This window comes from Lolium rigidum, chromosome 3 (assembly GCF_022539505.1).
Source record: "Lolium rigidum isolate FL_2022 chromosome 3, APGP_CSIRO_Lrig_0.1, whole genome shotgun sequence".
NCBI classification, from domain to species: Eukaryota; Viridiplantae; Streptophyta; class Magnoliopsida; order Poales; family Poaceae; genus Lolium; species Lolium rigidum.
In genome coordinates this window covers 75,346,262-75,372,567 of record NC_061510.1, presented here as the reverse complement: position 1 = coordinate 75,372,567, position 26,306 = coordinate 75,346,262, and the positions used below count along the sequence as shown (strand labels likewise).

Genomic DNA, 26,306 nt, shown 5'->3' with positions numbered 1-26,306 from the left:
TAGCGTGATTGTTACTTTTTGTGTGTGTTGAGCATGCTTTCTTCAAGGAATTTGTGTGTTTTTAATAGATGGAACTGATGATATTCTTGGACATAACACGCTTAGTTCCGGCTTTCGGGTTAAAAGCCACAAATATTCATGTATAGGGAGAAGGGGGCTTATCCATTTTCACTCTGTCTTTGGACTATATTCATTGAGCGGCTAGTTTGGAGAATACATGCACCGTGCATCGAGGCCCCAGCTGATCACTACGTTGAATTGATACCTAGCCAAACCCATAATCAAGACCACAATTTCAATACGGGCTTAGCATTCCATTTACTCCGTCCAATTTTTATTGGGACACGCGCATCGATCAGCTACCTGGATCGGACAATGCGGACCTAGACATCGGGATCAAGGGGTGCGTTTCGGCCGTATCTTCTTCCCCGTCCAACCATCCATCATCAAATCAATAATAGCTTCCAAAATTTACTACTATGCTTCACCCCTCCGTTAGCCCGTTTCATGCCATCATCTTCTAATCTTTGGCCGCTACAGGGCCACGGCCAGGCTACACACATCCGTCCTCACCTAAAGTAAAGCTAGAGCCTTCGAACAGCTGCAGCCCCTACGCCATTGTCAGTTTGCCACCATCCAAAACGTGGCCATCGCTTAGCTTGGCCGATGTACACTTGTACCGTCGAGTATATCTCTCTAACTCCACTTGCATCACTGCTGATGATACAATTTTTGTATGTTGAGAAACTAATGTGCTCCAACCCCCCCGCCCCCGCATCGTATCATCGCCGCTGATTAATGCAGATTTTGTATATATCTCGAGAAATTAATGTGCAGCCCCTATTCCAATGCCACCATCCAAAACGTGTCCATGCCGTTGTACACTTGTACGATTGTGTATACTTCTATTTCTCTACCTTCACTTGCATCACTGCTGATATATTACAATTTCTGTATTTTGAGAAACTAATGTGCTCCACCTTCCCTAGCATCACCGTTGATGAATGCAGATTTTGTATATATCTTGTGAAACTAATGTGCTCAACCTCCCTCTGGCATCATACCGCGCCGCTGAATGCAGATTTTGTATATATCTCGAGAAACTAATGTGTAATCCTTATGCCAATGCCACCATCTAAAACGTGTCCATGCAGCTGTAGATTTGTACGCTTGTGTATACTCCATCTCTCTATCTTCACTTGCATCACTGCTGATGTTTTACAGTTTCTGTATCTTCAGAAACTAATGTGCTCCACCTGCCCTCGCATCACCGTTGATGAATGCAAATTTTGATATATATCTTGAGAAACTAATGTGCTCAACCTTCCTATGGCATCATATCGCGCCGCTAATGAATTCAGATTTTGTATATATCTCGAGAAACTAATGTGTGTTTTGTATATATCTTGAGAAACTAGTGTGCTGTAGCTAGACGATGCCAACCGTATTGATAGATCACAAGGGTACTGGCTTGTCGTAATTGATGGGTGCCGTCATGGCGAGGCTTGGTGGGTAGCGTTTGACGCTTGAATTAGCGGTGCATATGGACGCAGTGACCTGTGCAGCCGAGGCGCGTTCGAGGCGGTGCGTCGTCACCGTCCGTCTCCCGAACAACCTCTGCGTCTTCTTTTGCTTATAATTCCATACTAGGGAGCGTTGGGTTATCCTCATGATCTAAAAGCAAGTTTTTGAAAATTAGTTTCCGCCCAATTACGCGGTTAATACGTATCCGGTAGTCGAGTTGAATTTCCGGTTAAACTGGCGTGTCCTCACTCTTGAACTGGAGCGTGTGGTGTGGAGTTACTTTAGTTTCTAGAAACGAGATACAATCACGATAATTATGCTGTTAGTATGGCTTTGAGAGTTTGGTTTAGTCGTAGTCACAACACATACGGATATTTACGTGACGGTAAAATTATGACCGTTAAAATTTAGAGCACCTGCATTCTCTTCATACTAAGAGTTTACGTTCACAACTCACAGAAAAAGGAGAATCATATTGTTCGGGCTTATACTGGAGTCCTGATTTTTTTCCATACATGGGTAGAGTGGGAAACATTATATGTGTTTGCTTTAGGGCATCTCCACCGCCGAGCCGAAAAATGCGTCTGGTAACACCTCCAGCGGATCGACGCATAGTGACCCGGCCGTTCGCGCCGACGCAAACCTGACCCAAATATGCGACAGTTTTGCGTCTCCGTGGACGCTGCGCGGTCGCGGAAAGTGTCCGCGTCCGTTGCATCCGGATCCGGTCGGCAGTGACTAGGTAAGCAAAATATTTCTTCATTACTATTGATAGGCCAAAAGGACTATCTTTACAGAGATGGTTAGTCGAGTTAACCTAAAACTACAACGGCCGTACCTACTCGCCATCGCGCGGCCTACCACGGCTTGGGTTAATCGCAGTCGCGAGGCCTACTACTGACCGCCGGAGGGGCCAACGCCGTCGTCGAAGCGGGAGCGCTTCACGCATTCCGCGCGGCGCGCACGGCGGCGATCGGACATCTCGTCATGCCGCATGCGGCGTTCGAGGCCTCGGCTAGAGAGGAGTCCCACAAGACTCTCCTGGCCACAGAGTTGGCCTCCGTCCGGGCCGCTGCCGCCGCCACCTCCGCCACCGCCGCCGCCTCGTTCGCCTGGGCCGCCGCCTGCAACCCCGCCAGCTGGGCGTGGAGGCGGGCCCTATCCCTAGCCGCCCCCGCCACCGCTTCGTCCCTGGCGGCGATGGCGCCCGCCAGCTCCCGGTTCTCCTGCTCGACCCACGCGAGAGAAGGGCCTCTCCGCTGGAGCGAGTCCAGGTCGGAGCACATGTACCCCCGAGCCATGGCGACCGGATAGCTGTGGGCTTCCTCCTCTGCAGCCCAAGCCTGATGGCACAGGGCGTCCCCAGCCAGGGTCTCGAAGGACGCGAGCAGAACCCGCTGGTCGCCGACGCACTCGAAGCGGCTGGGTACGGCATCGTCATCGTCGGCGATGTCGTGGATGATGGCATCCGCTGGTGGGGCCGCCGGAGGGGTCCCCATCGATGTCCACGCCTCCGCGAGCGCCTCCCTGGCGTCGGCGAGCTCGGCCCTGGCGTCGGCGATTTCTGCCCTGGTAACCGCGAGGCGCCCTTGTGCGTGCTCTGCCGCCTCCGCCTCCGCAACCTTCGCTTCCGCCTCCGCCGCCTCAAGGTCCAACTAGTCGGCCTGAAATGCGGCGGCGACTAGCTGCTCGTCCTCCTTCGGGTGGGCGTGGCGGTACATCTGAACAACCTGATCCCAGCTAACGTTGTGCTCGGCCATGGATGGATGCTAGGGTTTACCTTGAGGTGTGCCCATCACCCCCGCCGGTGTCCAGCATATATAGCCACGGCGGAGTGGGAAACGGCGTTGCCGCGCAAGTTGTTTCCCGCGCGCGTGAAACGCCGGCGAAACTTGCCAATGTATTGGGCAAGCGCGGGAACGACTGTCATCGCGCGGGAGCCGGTAATCGCCGGCGGCAGGCTTCGACGAGACGTAAAACGCCATTAACGACCTTGACGTTGTCTCCGCTAAAAAAATACCGTCCGCACCGCTGGAGGTACCCGACGCAAACGGTCGCCTTGAGCCGCATGGCGTCCACGGCCGACGCAAACGGACACAACCGGACATTTCGAACATCTAAAATAAAGCCCGTTGGAGATGCCCTTACATGGCAAGAGTTGAAAAGAATAATTACGAACTTTTGAACTGTCTCGTGATCTATATCTATGATGAGGTCTTATGAAAAACAGTTCCCTGATGTTGGAGACATCCAATCCTGACCCTTCTCCACCGATGTTGTCAATGAGCCTCGAAGCAGCGGCCACCAACAAGGCCACCATGAACAGAGCCACTTGGGACATGGCCAATGCTGAGCGCAACACTGAGGAAGTAGATCCTCCTCTGGAGGAAGAGAAATCGCGGCGCAAAGTGGCCTACTCGGCCGTGGACAACATCAGCGCCGCAAGGGGAAGCTTCGATGGGAACCCCCAAATCAGAAGATCTAGTTAACCGCTTTTTCGCCCACATCCACAACAACTGAGGGCAACAACAACAACAACAACGACCTAGATTTGAATCATCCCAAGCTTTCTTATAGTATAGAAACCAAGAATCTCACCGTTCTCCTTCATTTTCGACCTCCGCGTACTAGAGAAAGGCATAGCACTAGTGCACGCCACCAGGAGCCGCTCGACTCCTCCAGCGAATTTATCCTCAACAAAATAGAGCCATTCACCATGTACGATAACATCCAAAGGGAAAACCGCTTCTACTATACACAAGAAAGGGAGGTCCCCCTCTCCCCTTCGCACTTTGCCTAACAAGGCCGCCGGAGGAGAGGGGCTAGGAACAACTGAGAGACTCTTAAAAGGGAGAGGGTGAGAGAGAGAGAGAGAGGCATGTGGCGAATAGGAGAGGGTCATCGTAACTCAAAATTTGCATTTCTTTATGGTAGTGAGATTGACTTTAACCAACAAGAAATGCAATATGTTATTTTCATGTTCTCAAAGTTGATATAGTTAGTGGTAGTTTCTTAAAATGGTTTACACGTTATCTTGCTTGATTTGTTGTTCATATTGCTTAAATGGTGTGATACACACAAAAACCCTTATGTTACTTGGATTTTCTATAACTTAAAATGGTTTGTTATTTCCATACATGACATCTCAATATTTCCATTTCTCATCCTCCAATCACAAGAGCTGAAACCCTAGCCGCCTCCCGTGTCACCTCGTGGGCTACTCCGGAGGCACATATCCTCCACCACCTATAGGCTACATGCCTCTCCAAGAAGTCCATCCACCCCTCTGCCAGAGGAAGACGTTTAACATCGGACGATGGAGGTGGGGCATTTCTTCGCAAGCCTTCAATCCCTAGCTATTTTCCTCCCTCAGCCCTCGCCGCCGGACCTCAGGCTATCCATCATCGGGCGTCTTTGTTCTAATTGTTGTTGATCTGTGCACTGATGGCATGGAGTTGGTTCTCGTCACGTTGATGGCCTGAGAGATGTGTGTTCATACGGATCTGGTTGCCTCCGGTCATCCACATGCTATGGAGGGCGGGGATTCGATGCTTGAGTTTTTGTTGCCGACGTTCAATTTCTCCTTGGCATCGGATGTGATCGGATTAGGTGTGTCTTCATTTCTTACCCCATGGGGCTTTGAGGTGGCGCTTTTCATGGATACCCTTGGTTACATGGACCACACCATCTCCGCCACGATTAGTTGGGTACTGGCAGAGGCGAGGAATGCCAAGGCACTTCACACATAAGGTCAAAGGGTCTTGATGGCTCATGTCGAGGTCGAGACTGTTGAGTGATGGTAGTTGCGAGAATTTTGATAACTTGGAGACTTTTCTTTCACAACCTGTTGGTCAAGAAAATTTTGTTTACGGGGACAACACGTAAAAACCGTGCGCATGGCTACTGTTAGCTTGGTGTGGTTGGTGTTTTGCAACACTGTTCTTGGCAATAGGGCAATAACACTAGGGGACTTCTTTTCATGGTGCTCTTCGAGTACTAAGTCTCGATTTTCAGGGTGAAAACTCTAGATCTAACCTTCATTGGTTGTACCTGGCAATGACGGACTTGTCGTGCCCTTGTTGAAGGCATTGTCTGGAGAGGTCGGGCCTTGTCTGAGATGAAACCCCATGGTTTGACTTTCTTGTTATACTAGGCAACAAAACACTTATGCATCGTTCCCTTCTTGGTGGCGTCGATGCTAGAGGTCCTCGTGTAGTTCGAGTGATGCCAATGGTGGTGGTTGGTTCTTGCTACTGTGAGTCGTTGATCACTTTGGCGGGGCTATTTTTTCTTTTAAAAAAACCTTTTTGGCTATGTGTATCCGCATTTTCTTGGCTAGGTCGTGACATTACTTTGTTGCATAAGCTATGTGTAATTACCATCTTATTGATATTAATATATGTCATTTAACAAAAAAATACATGACATATGTGGGTTATAACTTATAAGCCAAAAAAACTGTGTCTGAAGATTTCAAAAGTTTGATACAATGCATTCTTTAGGTGTTATCATTTTGATATCTTGTATAGTTGTTGCTAACATCATGCAATAATTATTTACACGCTTTGTTGCTTCTGATTATATATATGGAAAATATAAACCTAGAATCAAGGAAATCTGCGTTATAGTTTGTAGATATGTTGTAGCTGGTGATAATTGTGAATTATTAGGTTATTATATGTATTATGTGGTGGGTGACAATCAATAAATGTGGTTTATAATACACTCTTAGTAATTTCTACCTGATTAATGACAACAAGGTCCATGACAACTCGAATACAGGATTAATAAAAAAAGATTACTACTACTGTATTACGTTGTGGTATTGATTGCTATGTGTGGGCGACAGATATACAATAGTGGTTTACAAGTGGTGTGGCCATGTAGAGTAGGTAATGATTTATACATTTCTTGATTATACAATTTCGATGACCGCTCAAAGCAAGGGTAAAGATTTACATGTTTCCTAAGTATGTAACTAGATTTTTTGAAATTTCCTTGAACCAAACAAGCTCTGAAATGGAGGGTTTCGATGTATACGATTTCTTGACTATCTACTTACAACAATGATATCTTGAATATATTGTATTTACTTACACATTTGTTGAATGTGCAATGAGACAATGGACAATAAAAATAGGTCAACCAAATTGTCTGCTTTCTGTATGGTACCAAATTTTGCAACAATAGGTGAAAATATGTTATGCTTGTTCTAAAAGTTGCTATAGGTAGTGATATTTGCTTAAAATGGTTTACACGTTTGCTTGCTTGATCGCATAGCTTCATTCTATTAGGTAAAACTTCATTATGTTATTGGTATTTGCTATAGCTTGTGGAAAATATATAACTTATGTTATGCACTAGATGTTACGTAGTTGGTGAGAATTGTTAGAAATTATCTATAGTTTTTTGTGTGAAACATAGTACTACGCAGACGCTCACAAATAGCTACATATTTTCAAGAGATCGAGTCCACGAAACTGATCTGACTGTTTTTTTAGATTGACAAAGTCACCACATGCCCATCGCTATCGACGGAAACATCACCTCCCACTAAAAGAATATTCCAATTTTATGGGATACCAAAAGTGTGAAACGGGGGGTTTAAGGCTAGGGGTGCTACTACTCTCCTAATCATCCGATCACATGTTGATTCTCAATTATCTATAACTTTCACACATGACATTGACATCTCTATGAGTGTTAGTAGCCAAGATGGACTGGTAAATTTGATAGGAGTGACCTTTTTTTTCTTGGTTTATTAAAAGTGAGGATAAAAAAACTTCATTTTTGTTCTTGCGATTTCTTGTCGTAATTAGTATGTTTTGCTGTGTTACTATATTATGTGCATCTTATGGTTGGTGGCACTGTGACATTGTTTACACTACTAGTAATTTGCTTATACCAGTACTAATTTCAACCCACTTGATGACTCATACTTGATAGTAGCTAAAACTGAGGATCAATCAAAAACGATTTACTATTATGTCATGTTACCGATTGCCATATGGTTTACACGTGTCGAGGTCATCAATCTGACGATGTAAAATGACAGCTGAAAAATGCGATCGACGTTAAACAAAAACGGCCGTCCATCCGGGGTGTGTGTCTTCGATTCTTGATCAGCGGCCCTCGACGAGGTGACGCAGGATACAGCTGCAACTGATTCAATACAGTGATGCCTCGTCATTGATCTCTATGTAGTAGTATCTCCAAGATCTCGCAAAATTTATCGTCTGCACTCACTAATTACATGGGCTAACAATGAGTTATTTCGCTTGTCGCCGCGCGCCACCGTCTCTCCGGCGACGCCCTTTTTAAGCTCTCATCTCCTCGCCTTCCCTTCACATCCTTGCCTGCAGTTTTCCTCGCTCCCTTGACCCTTCCATTCCTGTCTGTCGTGCCTAAGCCCAGGCTTAGGCACCAGTGTTCATCTTTGTCAAGCTAGGAGCGAGTGACAGGTACCTCTCAGGCGGCATGGAGGCAATGTTCCCCAACGGCTCCGTCAAGAGGGTGGGGCCTGCGACGGTCGAAGTGGCGGTGGTGTCCAGGTACCGGGAGTGCCTCAGGAACCACGCGAGGTTCACGGGCGGGCACGCCATCGACGGCTGCGGGGCTTACTTGCCGTCGCTGGAGCTCAACCCCGACCCGGCCACGTTCATGTGCGTCGCCTGCGGCTGCCACCGCAACTTCCACCGCGAGGAGGTGGTGGTGGAGCCGTCGCCGCCGCCGCCGCCTCCGTCGCCGGCGCAGCACCAGGTGGCGCTGCTTCCGGCGCCGCCCATGGCGGCAAGCATTGTGCTCCACGGCCTGCCGCAGCGCGGGGAGCACAAGCCGGAGGACCGGCTCCCGGCGGCCGACTCTCAGTCCGACTCCGACGGCTCCGAGTACGTCGACGGGAGGTCCGTCTCGCCGCCGCAGCTGCAGCAGGCTCCACCAGCGCACCTCCCGGCGCCGGTGGCGCCGCAGCCGAACATGCTGCTCTCGCTGAACGCCACTGCGCCGCCCGGGGCCGCGCAGAGCCAGAGCCCGCTTCCCGTCCAGGACTCGCCTGCGATGGCACCGCCGGCCCACGTGGGGGGCGCACCGAGGAGGAAGCGGTCCCGGACCATGTTCACCGCGGAGCAGAAGCACCGGATGAAGGAGCTGTCGGAGCGGCTCGGTTGGCGGCAACATAAGCGCAACGAGGCCATCATGGACGAGTGGTGCCGCGACATCGGCGTGAGCAAGGGCGTCTTCAAGGTGTGGATGCACAACAACAAGCGCAACTACGTGGGCGGCAACAGCGCCCGCCGTCGCGCCTTAGCCACCGCAGCCTCTTCAGCCGCCACCATCCCCGCCGCCGGACCAATACAAATCGCCCCCACCACAGCCGCACCACCGCCACCAGCACCATTCATCCCCTCTGTCACGCACAGCTCCCCCGCCCCCACCGCTACCGGCTTCAACATGAACGGCACCGCCACCCTCGCCTTCACCGCCGCCACCAAGTAAACTGAACCTCGTCGCCGCAGCCCGCCTAATAATAAACTACTAGATGCAGAGAAATAAGGGGGAGAGAAAGAAGAAAAAACAATTAGCTTCTACCGCTCATACCATTTCGTTCCTTTAGGTAATATTGCCGAGTAATTTATGTTACTAGTTTATGTTACTACTTTTATAATGGATGGTAATTTATATGTGATTTTATGTATTGTGTTATTTATTATATTATAAGACTCGTTTTGTCTTCAATGTGTGGTGTTATGGTAATATAGCTAGTTATCACTTTAATCTATTTCTTCATTTATTGTCATATCGTGGCACTAGAACGTTTTGAGATGTGCGATCCGTATATTACTCCAACTATAAGTGATCCTAGGCTTTCGATCCATCTAAGAAATTAACCTCGTGAAAGGGTGCCACCTGATGCTCTTAGCACACAAAGGGTGGAAAGATAGCTCAAGAGTCGATACCCTTTATATAGGTTGCTTTCAGCCGATGGCCGTTATGCATAAAATCCAAAATCTATGAGACTAGCCGTAGTGCTAGTATTATAAGGAGTATCATGCATGCCACCTTGGCAAAAATCTGATGTGATGCTATAATTAATGAGGAGAGATATGCTAGTGGTATCATATTATGATACTATATCATAGCATGTGAAACTAGATAATTTAATACCAAATACATCCTATACACACAATTGCATTGATATTCTACAAATAATTAAATATCATGAGATTGTGATACTACTAGATGATACTAACCACTATAGAGGTAGTATCATAGACTGGTATGATATGGATGATACATTTATATGATACTTTGCACTATGGCCCAGCTGAGGAGTGGTAGCACTCCCTCCTTCCCAAACTATGTGTTGCATAAGTCAAATTTAATAAGTAATAAAGTTGGACCATATAAATTGATAAAGTATGATCATATGCAATGCCAATTTGATGTCATTAGAATCATCATTGAATATATTTTCGTATTATATATATTTGGTGTCATAGATGTCCATATTATGTTTTATATATATTTGGTTAAACTTCATGAAGTTTGACTTTCATGCAAAATTATGCACAACATATTCTGGGACGGAGGCTGTTTAATATACTTGCAGTTCAGTGAAGACCGTTAAGTTTAACTTCCACCAAGACAAAGAGGTACGATTGGCTATAACTCAACAATGGACTAGACTTTAATTGTAAGCCTTGTGCAACAAATTTCACTCCATGCTGGCATGGTAGCCGCCATAGGTTTCCCTCGGGGTGGTGCTTGTAAGTCACACTCCCTAGCCCTTTGATGAGCTTACTAGAGATTCACTCAAATCTCCCGCGATGTGATTAGTAGTGTTGTTCATATAGGTGTTCTCTTTCAAGATGACCTTGTAAGACGACGTCTTCGCTCATAGAGAGCCACACAAAAAACATTAAAACATAGTCAACATGTCTTACAGTTGCTCCGACTTGTTTTCGCAAGCCCCAATTCATGGGGCCTCTACCTAAAGCATGAAGTTATATGGAATTAAATCATGGCATTATCAAATCTACCTAAAGCATGTCTAGTAGACAAATCAACAAGTTTTAAATTAATATTGCATTTTCCATAGAACTAGTGTTAAGTGAATCATTTTTTTTGGTATAGCACTCACATTAGACCCCAAGTCAAGCACATCTATGCCTAATCTTTTCTATGGTGACATGTATTTTTAGCTCACATATATTCTCAAGCTTAGATGGTATCATAGCCTCTTGTTTGTACCTATTTATCTTTTCTTTAATCACAAGATCAACTATGTAAGATCCAAAACCTTCTTGATGCATATTAATAGAGGAGTCACTTGCATATTTTTGAAGCATAGCTAATAACTCATGCAAAGATCATTTTTTGTCGATGGAGTATTGTGAAAGACGCTACAGGGTGGCTTAGATGAGGTGGAGAGCAATCGCAACATTGGATGTCCTAGACGAGATTGGCACACACGATGTACTCAGGTTTGGCCCTTCACAGTGGAGATAAAGACCTACTTCCAGCTATAGTTTATCGATAGATATGTTCACAAGTCAAGCGCATGTCTCCTTGAGGGAATCTAGAAGACACGTCAATCGCACGTCTCTCGCAGTGGCCTCCCTTAGTGCCTTCACGGCATCCGTCCAGTGGTGGTGCTAATGTAAGAGGAGTGACTAGGTTATGGTTCGAGCACTCAGAACAACCAGAGTCGTGAGATCTAGAAAGGGGTTGGGGGTCTGAGGAGCGGATTCCACCTTCCCTCCACGGAAAGCGCTGACGGATTATCGTCCACCCTCGCCATCAAAATCTAATACATAACCATATGGGACAAGCCAGACAACGCGCATCTAGTAGTCCCGCCCGACATCAGCAACAAGGGCCAGAAGATGCCCTATGGTTTGGTAAGTAAACAAAGGGGCCACTCAGCAAGGGGCTGATAGCTCCCAAGTGCAGGGGATAAATTGTAATACTTTTCAATAAAAAAGTTTGTCGAACCCACGAGGAGCTGAAGGTATTGGTTAGCAGAATCGACGAAAAAGCAGTAATAATAAAGAAAACGATCATAGCAGATCTGTAAGCCCATAATGCTTCGTTGATTTTAGTTGGCCACTCAGATCTAGACTTATTAACTGTCTTTTCCAATAAAAGCTTTAATTCCCTGTTGCTCAATTCAACTTGACCACTAGTTTGTGGGTGATATATATGGAGATGCTAATGTATGATTAACACCATATTAAACCAAGGTTTTCCTAAAAACTTGATGAATAAAGTGAGAACCACCATCAGTAATTAAAAATTTGGGTACTCCAAACCTAGGAAGAATGATGTCCTTCAACATCTTCATTGCAGTAGCATGGTCATCATTCTTTGTCGGAATTGCTTCCACCCACTTAGTAACATAATCCACTACAACCAAATGTGAATATGATGCGATTTGGAGGCAGGAAATGACCCCATAAAGTCAAATCCCCACACACCAAATGGTTCAAGAGGCAATGTATAATTCATACGCATTTCGTTTCTCTTACCAATGTTTCCAACGCGTTGATATTTATACAAGCTTTAACATAAGTAGCACAATCTTTAAATAAAGTAGGCCAATAAAAACCAGATTGCAATACCTTTGCGTACTGTGCGGTCTCCTGCGTGATGGCCTCCATAAGGACTATCATGACAGTCTTTTATAATGCTTTGCTGTTCAAACTCAAGAACACAACGTCTAATAATACCATCATCACCCTTCTTATAAAGAAAACGATCATCCCAAAAGTAATGTCTAAGATATACAAGAATTTGTTTCTTTGTTGATAGGTAAAATGAGGTGGCATAAGTTTCCCAACAATAAAATTAGCATAATCAGCGAACCATGGGGAAGCTACTCTTGCACTAGACACATTAATATTTGCAAGTTGTTCATTAGCAAAGCTATCATTAATAGGGGTTGGATCATCCGGAATATTTTCCATTAGAGACAAATGATCAGCTACGGGATTATCCTCACCCTTTCTATCAACAATATGTAAATCAAATTCTTGTGATAATAAAATCCATCTACTTAGCCTAGGATTAACATCTTTCTTATTCATAAGATATTTAATAGCTGAATGATCAGAGTGCACAATAACTTTAGAATCTATTATGTAAGGTCTAAACTTATCACAAGCAAAGATCACAGCTAAAAATTCCTTTTCTGTAATAGCATAATTTCTTTGGGAGCCATCAAGAGTCTTACTAACATAATATATAACATTAAGTTTCTTATCAACTCTTTGTCCCAACACATCACCTACCGCATAATCACTTGCATCACACATAATTTTAAAAGGTAAATTGCAATCAGGTGGCTGAATTATAGGAGCACTAATGAAAGCATTCTTTAAAACATTGAAAGACTCCACACAATCACCATTAAAAGAAAATAGAACATCCTTTTGATAACGATTAGTAAGAGGCTTCGATATTTTAGAAAAGTCCTTAATTAATGAATCTTCTATAAAACCCTGCGTGCCCAAGGAAACTTCTTATACCTTTAATATCCTGCAGGTATGGTAGCTTCTCTATGGCTTCTACCTTCGCGCGGTCCACTTCAATGCATCTTCCTGATACTCGATGACCAAGGACTACACCTTCTGTAACAGTAAAATGACACTTCTCCCAATTAAGGACTAGGTGTTGATCCTCACACAACTGCGGAACTTTGTTAAGATTGAATAGGCAATTATCAAAAGAAGTACCATAGACAAAAAAAAATCATCCTTAAACACTTCCATAATCTTTTCAATATAATGAACAAATATAGTCTTCATGCATATTTGAAAAGTAGCAGGAGCATTACACAAACCAAATGGCATTCTTCTATGAGAAAATGTACCAAAGGGGCAAGTAAAAGTAGTATTTTATTGATCATCTTTGTGCACATGTATTTGAGAAGAACTAGAATAACCATCAATATAGCAAAATTGTGAATGCTTAGATAATATTTCTAACATTTGATCAATAAAAGGCAAAGGATAATGATCCTTACGAGTAGCTTTATTTAATTTTCTAAAATCAATGAACATTTTATAACCAGTAATAGTACACTAAGCAACAAGTTCAGTTCATCATTTGAAACCATAGTGATTCCACCTTTCTTAGGAACACAATGAACATGAGTTACCCATTTACTATCAGCTATAGGATAAATAATACAAGCCTCTATGAGTTTAATTACCTCTTTTCTTACCACTTCCTTCATTTTTGGATGAAGACGGTGTTGATAATCAACAACGGGCTTTTCATCATCTTCCAAATTAATCTTATGCATGCATAAAGCTGGACTATCATCAAGAGAATATCCAATGGTCGGGCTATGAGCATGCAATACTTCCAGTAATTTTGTTTCTTCTTCTCCTGAAATATTAGAACTAACAATAACATGATATATGTTTTTCTCATCTAGGTATGCATATTTCATATCATCAGGCAAAGGTTTTAGTTCAAAACTAGGATCTTCTTTGGATGGTGGTAACACTCCAAGATTATCAGGTGAAATATGAAATTGCAAATGTGGTGGTTGTTGAGATAAAATTTGTTCTAAAGCTTCTCTTTCTTCATTACTATATGGTTCCTCTTGATTAAGTACATATCGTTCCACCACGTCCGATGAAGCAAATTCCACGGAAGCACGAGTTTCCACAATATCTTTTGAAACTTTTCTTTTTCTAAATTCTCATCAGTAAACTTGGAAAAATTAAATTCTAACCATTCTCCAGCACATTTAATAAACACTCTCTCTTTTGGCAAATTAATTTCACCACCAAAAGTACGTAAGAAAGGTCTACCAAATATAATAGGACAGAATGCATCTTGGGAGCAACCAAGCACAATGAAATCAGCGGGATACTTAATCTTTCCTACTAATACTTCAACATCTCTTACCATGCCAAGAGGACTAGATAACTTCTTTATTAGCAAGTTGAATAGTTATACATGTTTCCTCCATGTGTATGGGATCAATATCAGGCTTACTTTCGAGATATAGAGAATATAGTATCACACTTATACTTGCTCCAATATCACAAAGACCATGATAACATGAAGATCCAATAACACAATATATAATAGGTTTATCGGCTCTAGTAGTCTTACCTTGAATTACCTTAGTGGAATCTTCACATAAGTAGACATCACAAGGAGTCTCTTCATTTCATTATTTTATGGCCGAAATTTGAGGCTTCATACAGATTTGTTCATAAGGCTCATGACATCTTCTAGCACTCTTATTGCAACAGTGGTGAGCAAATTTTCATTCACAATGTTCGGATATGGAGGAGATTCCACATATTCTTCTATAATAGCCGATGAAGCTTGTTGAACCTGTTTCTCAACTTTAGCAATATATGGTGAAGTCTTAAGAGGTCCAGTAAAAACCTTAAATCTTGTATTAGGAACATTTAAATGGTTAGCAAAAGATTTAGAAACTTCTATTAAAATATGAGGATCAAGACCAAACTTATTCTTTAGTTCTTGAAACAATATAGTAGTAGACAAATTCTCTACACATGCATATTCAAAATCAAAAGAAGACTCATTACCTTTATCAAGATCTCATGCAGCTCAATTATTAGAAATAGTATCCAATAAATTCCTTGTTGAGTTCAATAGTAAAACTCCGTTCAAATCAATTGTCCAGAAAATGCCTATGATGCTAGGGAAGCCTCACATAGAAGTTTAGCAATATAAGACTATCAGGAATACCATGACAAGGAGTCTTACAGATGAGTTCATTAATCCTCACCGAAGCTTGAGCAATACTTTCTCCAATGTGAGGCCAAAAATTATAAATATGACGCCGATCATCATAATCTTCTTTAGGAGTATAAAAGTTGCTATAGAAGGCCTTCCTCAATAATTCCGAGTCAAGACGACATTTAATATCCAGAGATCTGAACCATATGCGAGCATTACCAGAAAGAGATATATATATAATAACTTGCTCTTAACATGATTATGAGGAACATCAGCCAATTTAAATAAAGATCATAGATCTTCGATAGCATGCATGTAGATGTCCCATAGTAGTTTTACTTTTATTATCTGTGAAGGTTAGTTCCATAGCTTGTTTGGCAATAGCAATAGGAATTTTGAAACGCCACCTTAAGCTCATGTGATTTTTCTTCATTTTCTTTAAGAGATTGAACATAAGCATAATTATATAAAATCAAACCAGTATCATCACGGGTAGACATACCCATGACGAGACAAATAGCAAATAATAAAAATAGTAAAAGGTTCATTACCATTCACTTACCAATCGCGCTACACTCCCCGGCAACGACGCTAGAAAAGTGTCTTGATGGCTCCCAAGTGCAGGAGATCAATTGTAGTACTTTTCAATAAGAAATGTTGTCGAACCGGCTAGTTCAGTGTAGACTTTCCTAGTTGCCTCAACGGCACGAAGACACGACAGAGAAAAAATGACCGTTGGAGAGAGCTCCTGCGACGGGAAGGGCGACGAGGCGGGCGACTCTGCGGCCTGCCCCCTCGCCGAGCGCCGGCGAGCTCCCTCTGGACGTTCCCCGTCGGTGGCAGCGGCGCACCAGGGTGGGTCGCGGTTCTGGGCTCTGGCAGGGGAGAGTTCTGACGAGGAGGAGGACGATCAGGCGCAGCTGGAGGTGCCGGAGTCGCCCATGCCCTCCAGATCTGGTCCCTCTCCGGCGTGCCTTGGGGATTTTCTTGACTCCGCGTGGACCAGGGTGGGTAACGCGAGGCTGCGGGGAGGACGCCGCAGGGCTTGGGCGCCGGGTGGTCGCGGCTCGCGGTTTCGGGCGGCGGCCGGATCTACTACGGCTCGACCTCTAGGGCCCCATGGAGGCAGGGAGGTGACCAAGGAATCCCAGATCCGTTCGCGCTCTGGGGAGATCTCCGGTGTGGCACCAGGGGTGGCTGCTCGTCCGTCGGCGTGCATCGGCAAGGAGAGGGCGGCGCCGCCCGGGCCGTCCGTCATCGTCGGGGAAGAGACAGAGCCGTTGGTCGCCAGCGTGGTGGGTCCGAGACCGGTGGACCCCAGTGTCCCCACTCCCTCTGTCTCTGGCGTAGGGGCCGTGCGTGGGCCTGTGGATGCCGCTCCCCTGGCAGTGGGCCGTGGACAGGCCGTGCCTTTGGCCTCTCAAAGGCCCAACTCAGTTCCCCAGCCCAGCCCGAGTGGGGACGACGGACCCGCGCCACTACTTAAGTGGCGTTGGATCCCCGTGGGAACCCTAGATCTCACACTCAATCACGCCGCCACTCTCTCGGACGTGCGCTCCTGGCTCAGATCCACTAGATCCACCGGCCAAATTCATCGCCGCCTCTCCTCCGCCTCGGCCGTCGGGTCGCCGCCGGTGTGTATGGAGCGTGGGCGTGGTGATTCGAGGGTGGGGAGCAACAAGAGAAGTTTCGACGAGTTCAATTCCGAGGAGGGTCGTGGCTATGAGCGGGAGGTGCGCGAACGGAGAAGCTTTGCGGACGAGAGCCGCTGCCGCGACCGTGACCGCGACTGGACCCGTGACCGTGCCCGTGAGCCAGAGTGGCGGAGGGACGGTGGCCGGTGGCGTGAGGAAGAGGATCGACCCGCCGCGGGGTCGTCAGGCGCTCGAGATCAGCATAAGAAGAAGTGGGGGATCAACCGACAAGGGGCCCATCCGCCCAAGGCCAAATCGGTGTCGCACTCGACGCCCCAGGCCCCTCCGGCTCCGACCCCGCCGCCGGTCGCCTCTTCTGACGCGGCTGAGGTGGTGCCAGCCGCAAGAAGGAAAACATCAAGTGCTACAACTGCAGCAGAGACGGCCACTACCAGTCGGGCTGCCTCTTCCCTGCGCACTGCGGCGTCTATGATCTGGACGAGCACACCACGGGCATGTGTCCCAAGAACTCCAAGAAGGCCTCCTTGCAGTGGTATGGGTATGCGATCGATGGCGTTGGATTCCACTGCCTGGAGGTGGAGGAGGAAGCGCTGCCGGTGGGACCGGGCGAGGGCACTGCCCATACGGCTCTGGTCATTGCTATGGAGAACACCATGACCTGTGATCTCCTAACCCAAGACCTAAAGGCGCTGGTGGAAGACAACTGGGACTGGAGGGTCAGGTGCATCAGTGATACTGACTTTGCAGTGGTGTTCCCAACCAAGGCGAGCCTCAATCTTTGCAAGAACCTCTGCAAGAACGCTGGGGGCATCGCCCTCCCAGTCAGCAAGATCTCGGTGCTATTTGCCGACGCTCATCGCGACACCTCAAGCCTCCTTGGCCCTCACCAAGATCCGGGTCCACCTCTCCGGAGTCCCCGAGGTGCTACGTTCCGTGGACCTTCTGCCGGAGGGCACCAAGATGCCGGGTCGCCCGCGCGTGGTGGACGAGGACTCTCTGGCGGCCTTGGATGGCCCGGTGAGGATGCTGTTCCACTGCCATGCCCCGGAAAAAATCCCTCCTTCGATCCTGCTGTTCGTCAACATGCAAGGGTTCCGGCTGGGCGTGTCTATGGAGTATGCCAAGGCCAGCGCCAGTGACCCCAAACCTCTGCCACCAGGCCCAAGCAACGGAGAGGATGAAGAGGAGACTGAGGATCAGAGCCGCTCTGCGCCCCACTGGAAGAGGAGCAACATGAAGAGCAAGGACAAGGGGCCAATGTGTGACGTTACAAGCACAAAGGCTGGCGAAGCTGAGGCAGGCAAAGACGGGTCCGCTGACAAGAGCCCGCTCTCGAAAGAACAGCTACGAAGCCCCTCGCCCTTTCGGTCTTCGGTGGGTAGCAGCAGCGTTCCTCTCCCCTCGCTCAAGGATTACTCCGCCACGAAACCTGCATCTGCCCCACCCAAGTCCAACCTGAATCCGATCCCGTTCAACCAATATGGCTCTAACTTGACTGAATCGGAGTTGTTCCCATCCGCAAAGGCGTGCCTCTCCCCGGTCCCTCAAGCATCGGAGAAGGCGCAAACCTCCAGTGAATCAAGGTTAGAGGAACCCATCTCTCCTAACATTCTCAAGCGCCAGGGGTTGTCGGCGGAGGACAAGCTGGAGGTGGGGTGGGAGAGCCCAGAGGATTGGGAGAACGACCAGGAGACGCTCGCGGAGAAGATTGCCAAGCTCAAGCGCAAACAAGATGGTGAAGTGGACAACCCGCCGTCACGCATCAAGAAGAAACTGGGCGTCAAGCCCAAGCGTGCCGTGGTGACTTCCTCGCCAGTCACTGCGACACGCCGCAGTTCCAGGGGCAAGGGCGCGAATCCAGAGCATGTGCTGCTTTCAGCTTCCAAGTGTGTGGCTCAGAAAGATCAAGGTACGCCTTCCGCTCCAGCGTCTACTGACCCTTTCTTGGTTCTTCCCTCGGTTTCAGATTCACATCTTTGGGGGGTTGCGCGGGATGCGGGTCTAGGGTTGGATGTTTCTGCAAGTTCGCCTTCCTCTCTTTTATCTTTGATCCGTGCCAAGGAGCTTGCACAGGCCCGGCTCACTGAAGCTGCTTTGAAAGCCAAATCGAAAGAGGAAGAAACACGAGAACCGAAGCGTAACCTAGCGTGAATCGCGTGGCCAATCCAGCAAGTGCTGGTCAGGATTTGCCCACGGAGGGCGCGCCTAACATGACAGGGACTGACCCGGAGCGGATCACCCTCGCAGATATGGCCAAAGCCGCAAGAACCACGAGGAGGAAGAAAGAGGAGTACTTCACGGGCCCTCGGCCCAATTTGAGGGACACACCCGGCTCGCCAAGCACGGGCTTCTGCGGGGGTGTCCAAATGAAAGCTCTTGGTTGGAATTTTCGGGGTTTTGGCCGGAGTGGTCGTAAAACCCAACTTAAGGAATACATTAAGAAAGAAAGGATCGACATCATCTTCTTACAGGAAACTATGCGACAGGACTTCACAGATCAGGAATTGAGGAATCTGGTTGAGGGGGAACAAGCTTGTCCGGCATTGGACTCCCTGTCGAGTCGTTCGGGGGCATGCTGATGGGGATCGAGACGGCTCGTTCGAGGTGGGTGCGCTGGCTCAGGGCGAGTTCTTCCTTAGCGCCAAGTTATACCACAGACCAACCAAGTTCAAGTGTGAATTTATTGGGGTCTACGGGCCAGCGGACCACGCGCGCTCTGCTTCTTTCCTCCAAGAGTTGGAAGGAAGGGTGGATAACAGTGAGTTCCCGATCATGTTGATGGGGGACTTCAACCTGATTCGCGGAGCTCAAGACAAGAACAACAACAATATCAACTGGACGTTGGTGAATCTTTTCAATGATGCTATTGCCAGGTGGGCATTGTTGGAAGTTGTTAGAACTGGTGCAGCATATACTTGGACCAACAAACAATCAAACCCGGTCAGGAGCGTCCTTGATCGTGTGTTTGTCTCCCCTGAGTGGGAATTGCGTTTCCCTTTGGCGCGTTTGACAGCGGAAACACGGATTGGTTCGGATCATACGCCACTGATTCTCGACTCAGGGGAGAATGCACCTCGCAGGACTGCCAGGTTCACTTTTGAGAACAGTTGGCTTGCAGTCCCTGGGTTTGCGGAACAGTTGAAGTCGTGGTGGGGAGAATTACTCGCCACCAGGGTGAACCCCAGGGATCCGATCGATGTTTGGCATGGGCAGGCCAGTGGCCTAAGACAATGCTTGAAGGGCTGGAGAGCAAACCTGGGAAAGGAACGCAGGGTAATCAAGGCGGATATTTTAGCCCAGATCCAGAACCTGGACAGGATCGCTGATGAACAGGGCTTGGATACAGAGGGCTGGGGCTTGAGATATCACCGGGAGGACCAGCTGATTCAGATCTTCAGTGATGAGGAGGAGTACTGGAGACAAAGGGGGAGACTGAGATGGAGCCTTCAAGGGGGCGCAAACACGAAGTACTTTCATGCAGTGGTGTTGCGGTCAGAAACCCACCGGCGAGCAGCGACGGGCAACACAGTAGAGCCGGGAGGCTCCCAGGGCTGCGGCTGGCCCTGGCCCCTCCGAGCGACGGCCCGCAAAGACTCCGGCACGCACGTCCGATGCTGATGCAAGGGCGTGCCACCCGACCTATACCCGGTCGTGAAGGTGTTGGATGTGCCTCGCTTAGTTTCCTCGCATGGCATACATGTAAACATTAAATACGAGCCTCGATCGGCTCTCGTGTTGTCCCGTGAATCGGCTCAAGGAGCCGATCCACCCATGATGCGTACGAGGTGTACGATCGGATGGTGGTCCCGCTTGATCAAGATAAAGCTAAAACGACCTACTACGATTTAGGGTTTTCACCGCATAATCGGAACATCCTACTCGTGATTGAGCTCGGCGGCCACGCACGGTGATCGTAAACCGACCCTACACAAGGCCTAAAAACCAACACGAAGTTGATCCTCGGAACATCCCGTCTAGGGCTAGCAAACTACACCCTACGCGCCACCGGATCCTTCAACCCGTTTGTAAGGCCTAACTATGCGGATATTAAACTAATCCTTGAAGAACAAGGAACAATCATAACGGATCGGATCTACTAAATAATGATCAAGCGGGTGCCGCCCTTACACCCAAGATAGGTGTAAGGGCGGCTAGATGTCTAAGGGTTGCACGACGACAGCATATGATACGATGAACAATGCTAACCCTAACACATCTATGATAACTACGTTGCCCGCCATCAAAAAGGCTTCAGTACGAGCAACGCATGAACAACGAATAAACGTGTGCTGCCTAGATCGCAAGATGCGATCTAGGCAAGCATGATGCTTACCCGAAGAAACCCTCGAGACAAGGGAGTTGGCGATGCGCCTAGATTGGTTTGTGGTGAACGTGATTGTTGTTTATTTCATAAACCCTAGATACATATTTATAGTCCGTAGACTTTCTAACGTGGGAATAATCCCAACCGGGCACGAGCCCAAACTCTATCTAACCGACACGTATCCTACTATGTTACGTATACACGGGCAAACTAGCCCAAACTTTGTATACAAGGCCGATTCATGTATTCCTTCCATGTATATTCTTCAAGCCCATCTTCCATCGCGGCCCACCTCCGATCCGGTCAAATTCTGGTGATAACACATGCCCCCCTGGTTTTGGAAATGACAATTCCAAAATCACTCTGTTTTTCCTTCGTCGGGTCATGTCGTGGCGCCTTGCCTCCTCGACTTTATCACCAATCTAAAAAATCTTTCTTATTAATGAAGGAATGTTTTCGTTTAACTTTGCAGATAGTCAAAGCCAAGCACTCCCCAAAAGAGTCGATGGTATCACATCAGCCTTTACGATAAAGCAAGAGTAAGGCCAACTTAACTGCTCCTCCAAACGGTAACCTGCGACCTCCATCTGAGAAAGCAAACTCACATCCCCAAATCGCCGCCCAAGCAGCCCCACGAACCTCAGATCTCAACCACGCCGTCCCAATTCCTCCGCGCATCAAATGGCGGAATCATCCAACGCCAACGCCATGGTCTCTGGTCTGAAGGTAATCCTCAACCGCCTCTTCGCCATCCGAATCAATGTTAGGATTAAAACAGCAAACACCTGAATTAATGCCTTATTCCGTTATCAATTTTAGGTTTCAGATATCTTGCTGCCGCACCCTTCTCTCCCAAACTCTATGTGTCTTGGCCCCCGTTCTTCCGAGAGTCCCGCTCACTTGATCTCATGCGAGGCCAATAGAATCCCTTTTGCGAACCAGAATTTAGATCTGACTTCCTGGGCCGACTGCCTGTGAGCCTGGCCTAATCCTCCCGAAGGTTGGGTGGCATGGTACAGTAGAGTGTCCAAAACACACTACGCTACCTGGGACACGATAGGGATAGCCGATGCCTTGTCATTATTATTGTCTCCTCTTGAAAAGAACGAGAACATCCTGAAAACCATCGGCTACTTTTGGTCTGATGCACTAAATTGCTTCATGTTCGGCCATGGCCCCATGACACCAACTCGCCGGACGTGGCCATGATCACAGGCTTGGACATTGCATCCCCAAGCCCCTCTCGCCTTTAAATTGCCAAAGGTCCCTTTCACCCTTTCCTCCAAAACGAGTGTACAAGCCGGGGCGCCTACCTCAAGCGTTATATGAAAACCAAAGGCCCCGTGGACGTAAAGAGAGCACACAGCCTTTCTTGAACTTCCGGGCCGGAGCACTTCATATTTTGTGGTCCTTCACTCGCTCCAACCAAGAATTACCTCTCCCTGGCTTATGAGCTCGCCAAAGGTACCCAACTCGGCCTTGGAAAACTGCTCCTTGGAGAGGTCTATCGATCTCTTCAATCGATGTCCGTCAAACCTGTTTCTCCCAAAGGACAGCTTAAAACAGAGGCCCCCGGTGGTTTATTCAGGTTATGGGCCTCGCTTGTACTTTCAAAACCAAATCCCGAACTTCCCACCTTTGGCCACCCGCACCTTCCCGCATGCAAATGGGAAGGATATCCGATGCACTAGCTATGGCCAAGCTCAGTATAGTCTCCTGTGCAAGCAGGCTGATCCCCAAAGAAGCAAAGCAGAGTGGTTCAAGACTTTCTTCCAAGGCCCGGACAACCCCTCGTTCTTCCCCTATACCGAATCGGAAACCTTTGAGAATCCAGCCTCCTTCCGATTAGACAGCTCTTGCCGATGATGCCAGCACTCAGCACCTATACTCTATCATGATCCGTCCTTGCTTTCTCCCGCTTGGCATGAGTACCTCAAATAGGATCATTAAGCCCGGTTACGAGTCTTACCAACTGGGTGGTAGTAGCCCGGCAGCTTGGCCTCGGGCAAGTGCCCCCACACTTCTTCCTCCACCACCTGACAGCAAGTAGGGCTGAACTGCCTGACATTCTTACTGGCCAAAGGTGCTATACCTTCTTTGACGCTGTGGCCATTCCAATTCCTCATAACCTCTCGTTTCACCACCACTACCGATGGCTTCGAGACTTGGTGGTCGATGTGGAAGACCCACGCCTTCGTAAGAGCTTCTAGGACCGTTGCCGAAGCAACTTGATGCTGAATATGACGTTCCCGCACACCAGGTACCATTACATATAAATTACTTGCAATGGCTCATGATACTTGTCTCAGTAATCCCGACTTTATTCCTTGGCAAGCAACAGGATGGCCCTGTAGCCCACACAAGCCGACGGCTCCCCTTTCAAGTTTCTTCCACCAGCCCCGGTGGTTCTCTTCTGTCAGAGCTCACCGCCCTTGAAGAAGGTCATAATGCAGAGCCAACCGATTTCTCTGAAATCGGCTCCCAAGAGTAAAGCATCCTCGGGGTCGCTTGCCCCCGAGCCTCAACCCGTGCGAGGAAGGCAGTGAGGAAAGTAGCCGCCGTAAAAACCCCGAAGCGCAAAGCTCCTGTCCAAGCAAGCTTGCATGTAAGCTGACTCGTGCCTCGACCAAATTCATCTGTCTTCACTAGTCTTTTGTAGCATGGTTGTACTTCTTCTTTCAGACTTCCACTAAAGAGAACTCCAGTGAGGAAGCACCTTCCAGCCCAAGGGATTCCATCCCGGGCGATTCTGAGAGATCCACCACACAGAGCCAGACGGACTCGCCAGCGTCGGCTTCTAGGAAAAGGTCGACTCCCGAGCCTACTGATCTCCAAGCTCCGATCAAAACGGGGTCACGCGTGAAGCGTCGATGCGTCAAAAGGGCTCGCAAAGACCCACGAGTTTCCTCGCCGAGCCAAGAAGTTTCAAATGTAATTACCTCAACAGCTCATATTCCATACCGTCCCGTTGCTAATTGGATCGGCTCACCATTTCTTTTGCAGACCAATGGGACCTCTAGCGGGGACGTTGAAGAGGTACCGATGCCATCCGCCACGCTCGGCCTAACCACCTCGCCGAGCGTGGCTGACCAAGTAGCTAACCTGGCCCAGTCCACCGAAAAGCCGATTGTCGCAACATCGGCTGCCCTTCCTTCTTTGGGAGAGGTACGCTCCACTCTCTCGGCCTACCCTTTTCCTTTGTTGTGTGCTCATATCGCTCTTGTTCGTCCGTCGTGGTTGTGATCTTTCAAGCTTGCCGACGTTCGATCCCGACTCCATCGAGCCGCCTACTTCCAAAGCAGGTGAAGAGCCAAGCCCTAGCGCGGTCCATGGCCCGCTCCAACGTCTCAAGGTTTTGCTCTCCTCCTCGGTCGAAACCCTGGTCGAAAACCCCGAGGCAGTCAAGGGCATCCTTGAAGACATCCAGCCCCATCTCCCGGTGACGCTGCAGGTTAAGCTTTGGCCGGCTGTGACTTTGTCGATTTTCAGGTCAAGGGTGCAGTCGGCTCGTCAAAGAATTACTTCGCCGCGCCCAGCTTCCGTTGAGAGCCGATATTGCGGACAAATGTCAACGGCTCAACGAGAAGAAGGCCGCTTTAGACGCCAAAACCGACACTTCTACCAATAGTGCCGAACTCGAGATCTTACGCAAGGAACTCGGAGGACCTGGAAAAGAGGGTCGTGGAGACCAAACAACTTATCCAAGACAAGGAAACCCTCATTGCTCGCTCTCAGGAGGAAGCAAAAGGCCACACAGCCGATCTGAAGACCGATCTGGCTGAAATTCGTGCCCTGAGCAGTCAGCTGGTGACGGGCAGAGACGAGGACGACGAGGCTGAGATCGCCGAGGTGGATCGAATCCGTGCCGATGCCCTTTACGCCCTCAACGCTTTTCTTTAGTAGAGCCTCTTTGTGCAAACTGATGAATGTTTTGCTGAACTTGTTTCGCTGAACTTGTCTAAAGTCGACGGCCGTGCATCGGCTATGATTTGCATGTACTGATTTTTTTTTTACTGGCCGATTTCTCTATCGGCCCCCAATATTTCACCGCACATGTATCGCACATGTTCATCTGATTAGGTGCCCCCCGAGCCGATTCTGCCAGGTACCTGCTGATATCGGCTCTGTGGTTAGCCAAGGCACTATATGTGAACGTCGGCTCGTTAGGACCGTTGTTGACTTCTTCCAGCTCATCGGCCGACGTAAACCCATTGCCCATTAGATCGACGTTGAACCCGAGCGTAATGCATGGGGAGGATAATTTTGGCCGATTGCTGGAATCGGCCTCCATGTTGATTGCTCAATGAAGGTTTTGCAATGTTCCTTCATAGATCTTTGGGGCCGATCACATGGATCGGCATCGCCACGTTTGTCCATAGATGTTGCTCTTGTTACACGGTCAGGCCGGTGGATATAACCGGCCTAACCCCGTCCTTCGTCACGTCGATGTGCTCGCAGTCGTCCAAATTGATGCCTGAGAGTGGCTCTTGGCCTGATGTCTCCCAAACGTTCATGCCAGCCGTTGAAATCTCGGCTGAATCATCTGCGTGGACGACTTCTACTTCATCTCCATCCCACTCGTATTAGGCATTGGTGCATCGTGGATGGAATGCAACAGCTTGGCGTGGATCCAATCTCTCCCTAGTAGGACAAGCATAGGTGCTCTTGCTGTCGACAATAAAGAACGTCGTAGGGACGGTTTTCCTTCCTACGGTCCGATCCACGTTCGTAACACCTTGTGCGTCGATGCCCGGCCGTTGAAATCGCTCAGCCGTCACGTTGGTTTTGATCGGATCCGAGCTAGAGCGTCCCAACCGACGTAGCATGGAGTATGGCATAATGTTGGATTGTCGCTCCGGTGTCCACCAACGATCTTGTTGACAGGATGCCGATTGATGTAGCCTCGCAAGTACAGGGCCTTCGGATGCCTCGTAGCTTCTTTCTCGTGGCTTCTCAAAGATAACCGGCCGTGGGCCGCAACCAAGTTGTGCCACGTGTGCTTCGTCTAATCTCGGAGCACTAAACTCCGTTGGAAGGATGAACACCATGTTTGTGCCAGCCGATGTCTCATCATC

General features: G+C 48.2%; 1 protein-coding gene across 1 annotated transcript; it reads left to right on the top strand.

Annotated features, from left to right (window-relative positions):
* The first annotated feature begins 8,010 nt into the window (after window positions 1-8,010).
* Window positions 8,011-9,018, top strand: LOC124695048 (zinc-finger homeodomain protein 9-like). The gene has a single exon (XM_047227943.1). It carries the CDS (start codon window positions 8,011-8,013, stop codon window positions 9,016-9,018), a length of 1,008 nt encoding a protein of 335 aa, XP_047083899.1.
* Window positions 9,019-26,306: the final 17,288 nt, after the last annotated feature.